The 2,739-nt window shown below is 35.8% G+C and overlaps 1 protein-coding gene across 1 annotated transcript in view; it reads right to left on the bottom strand.

Moving 5' to 3' along the window:
* Positions 1–1,320, bottom strand: part of CRTAM (cytotoxic and regulatory T cell molecule) — a 58,082-nt gene extending 56,762 nt beyond the window's left edge. The window contains exon 1 of the mRNA XM_012644878.1: positions 1,275–1,320. Within this exon, the coding sequence (XP_012500332.1) occupies positions 1,275–1,320 (46 nt within the window). The remainder of the gene's footprint in view (positions 1–1,274) is intronic.
* Between the last annotated feature and the right edge of the window lie 1,419 nt (positions 1,321–2,739).

Raw genomic sequence — 2,739 nt, 5'->3', positions numbered from 1 at the left:
TTTAGAAGACTTGTCTTAGGTTTACTTAAGACATGAGTTTTGCTACTTATTTAAAAACTTATCTTTAGAAGGTATCTTTTTGGAGGCAATAATTGGAAGCTTAGAAAAGTTAAGGTCAGTTAAAAGCTTTAACTTTTGGAATAATTGAAATCATTCTAATTTTAGCTGTCTAAATGTACTCTTTCTGAATGTATTAGCTATTCTTTAAGCCACTTATTGAAGAAACTAATAGTATTCATTACCAAAATTGGATCCTTGTTAAGTGCCTCCAGGTACAGGGACCAAAAAAGAAGGCACTAATTAAAGTGTATAAAATAGGGAATTGAAGTACTATGTAAAATAGGAAATCTAGATTTTAAAAAGAGCATCCTTCGGATGCTGTTCTACAGTGAATACAGAATTAGAAGGTTAGGTGCATTTCATGAAACAGAACTACAGATTCTATATTTGGAAACAAACAAACACACAAAAAGCAAGCAAGCAAGCCAGTTATGAGTGATTTCCTTTGCATGAATCTGATACAAGTTGCAATCAGAGACTTAGGGACCCCAGGAGCCATTTCCACACCCCTGCCCCCACTTGTGGGTAGAAACTATTTGACCTGCACGAAAAAGACAACTGCATCTTTCTTTAATTTTCATAATGCTACATTAGAATTAAGCATCAAAGACAAAATTTGAAAATTATGGTAAAATATAAAGTATAACTGGCTCTTTAAAAATAAGCATAAAGTTTTCATTGGTCTCATTATTATCTCTGAACTTTGAATAAGAGTTGTATAGCGTTTTACCATTTGCAAAGTACTTTCACATTTGAAATTTGATCCTTATAACAATCCAGAGAGTTGGTAGATCAAATATTTCTGTCATCTTGGTTTCAAGATGCAGAAATAGTTCCAGAGAAATTAAATGACTTGCCTAAGATTTATACAGCAAGGAAGTTTTTAAATCCAAAAATGACGCTCTTTCAACTGGTATATCCTTAAAAGACAGAGCCTAATAAGCTTGTTACATTTTGTTATCACATAGATTCCACAGAGATACACATTATAATGATCTTTTCTATACTCTTTAGCAACTGAACAAGAGATTAAATAAAGCCGGCAACATCCTTCAGATGTGTGATTTGAGCATGGCTTGAAAATTATTAGCAAAGTTACCTGGGTTGTCTTCTATCGTGGGTCCTCTGTGAATGCAGTTGACTGACTGCTGGGTAAAACTGGCAAAACATTAGGTTAGCTGAGCAATGTAAAAACATCCACTCTAAGTCCTTACCTTGTAAGGGGAACCAAGCCAGCAAACTGAAAACTCTCCACCACATATTGTGCTGTGCGGCTGTGGCACTTTGTCAGCTTCCTCTAGGTACCGAAATAAATGGAGCTGCGAAGTTTCTTTTGAAGGGAGAGAGGCAGTAGGTTTGTGACCTCACGTATATCAACTCCTCCATCTGTCTGGGAGCCCCCTTTTACATAGCTGCCCCCAAAACACCTCCTGCTGGAAACATTTCAGGGACCACAAGTGACATCTTGATTGTGGAGAAGTGTGAGTGATATGTTAGTGGCAAAAATTGTTCTACCACAAGTGGGTAGTGCTGGTAAGTTGACTAGTTGCAAAGTTTTGGGGGAGAGGAAGGGTGGGAGGGAAACTAAAATGTCCCTGTGCAGTGCTGTCACCCTTATTTTTACTTTTCTAGTTGACTAGATAATTATAATTAGACAATTTTGCTCAACTCTTGGGAATATTTTATATTTCTAACTCTGGTAACAATCTCTAATGGTTACCAGGGGATGAATTCATTCATTCACATATTTACTCATTTTTGAAATCTGTATATCTGTCTACCCATCCATACATCCATCTACCTACTCACCTGTTCATCCATCCATCCATCCATCCAGCCAGCCAACCACCACCCACCTGTTCATCCATCTATTCATTTATCCTTCCTTCCATCCATCCATTCATCTCTCTCCACCTATCCAGCATCTGCTATGCACTGCTCTAAGACGTGATCAGATATGAAACATAAATTCTTTGTCTTTTAGGAGAATATGATTTGTTGGGGGAAAAATATTCAAATGAATAACTTTGGTGTTTAATTTTCATTCATTGGGCAAACTGAGATAGACTTTATTTCATTTTTACAGGGACACACAGCAAAATATAATACTACTAGACTTATGTTTAGAAGACAGAGATCAGTCTGCAATGTTTGGAAAATTGTAAAGAAAATACTACTTACAGGTTCTAATTGAAATTGGTTTTAATATTCCATAGATTTGTTGATAGTTTGGGTAGGGAAAACCTTACCCATCAGAAATATCTTTCAAATGTTTTACCTAGTTTAACAGGTATAAAGAGAATGAAAAGAAAAGAGAGGAGACAAAGTAGGCCTATCTTAGAGAGCTTAGCAGGATATAATATCTCTCAAATTGTATGATGATATGAATGCCTTAGGTCTTTAACTAAAAAACAGATTACTAGGGTCCACCCACGTAGATTAAGTGAAATTCTCTCTGGAATGGGAGCCACCTGTATGTTTAACAAGCTGTCCAGGGATCATAAGGCAAAGAATGAGTAAGCTGTGTTGTATCTTTTTGAAAAATGAAGAATTAAAAAGTTTGCCTCAAATGACATTGTGATTCAGTGGTAAAACTGAGAATACAATCCAAGATTTTTAAGTGTGTGTGTGTGTATATACACACATATATATACATACATGTATATACACATACATATA

Source organism: Propithecus coquereli, unplaced genomic scaffold (genome assembly GCF_000956105.1).
Source record: "Propithecus coquereli isolate 6110/MARCELLA unplaced genomic scaffold, Pcoq_1.0 Scaffold222, whole genome shotgun sequence".
Taxonomy (NCBI): Eukaryota; Metazoa; Chordata; class Mammalia; order Primates; family Indriidae; genus Propithecus; species Propithecus coquereli.
The sequence above is the reverse complement of the archived record's forward strand: the minus strand, read 5'-3'. Positions and strand labels throughout refer to the sequence as shown.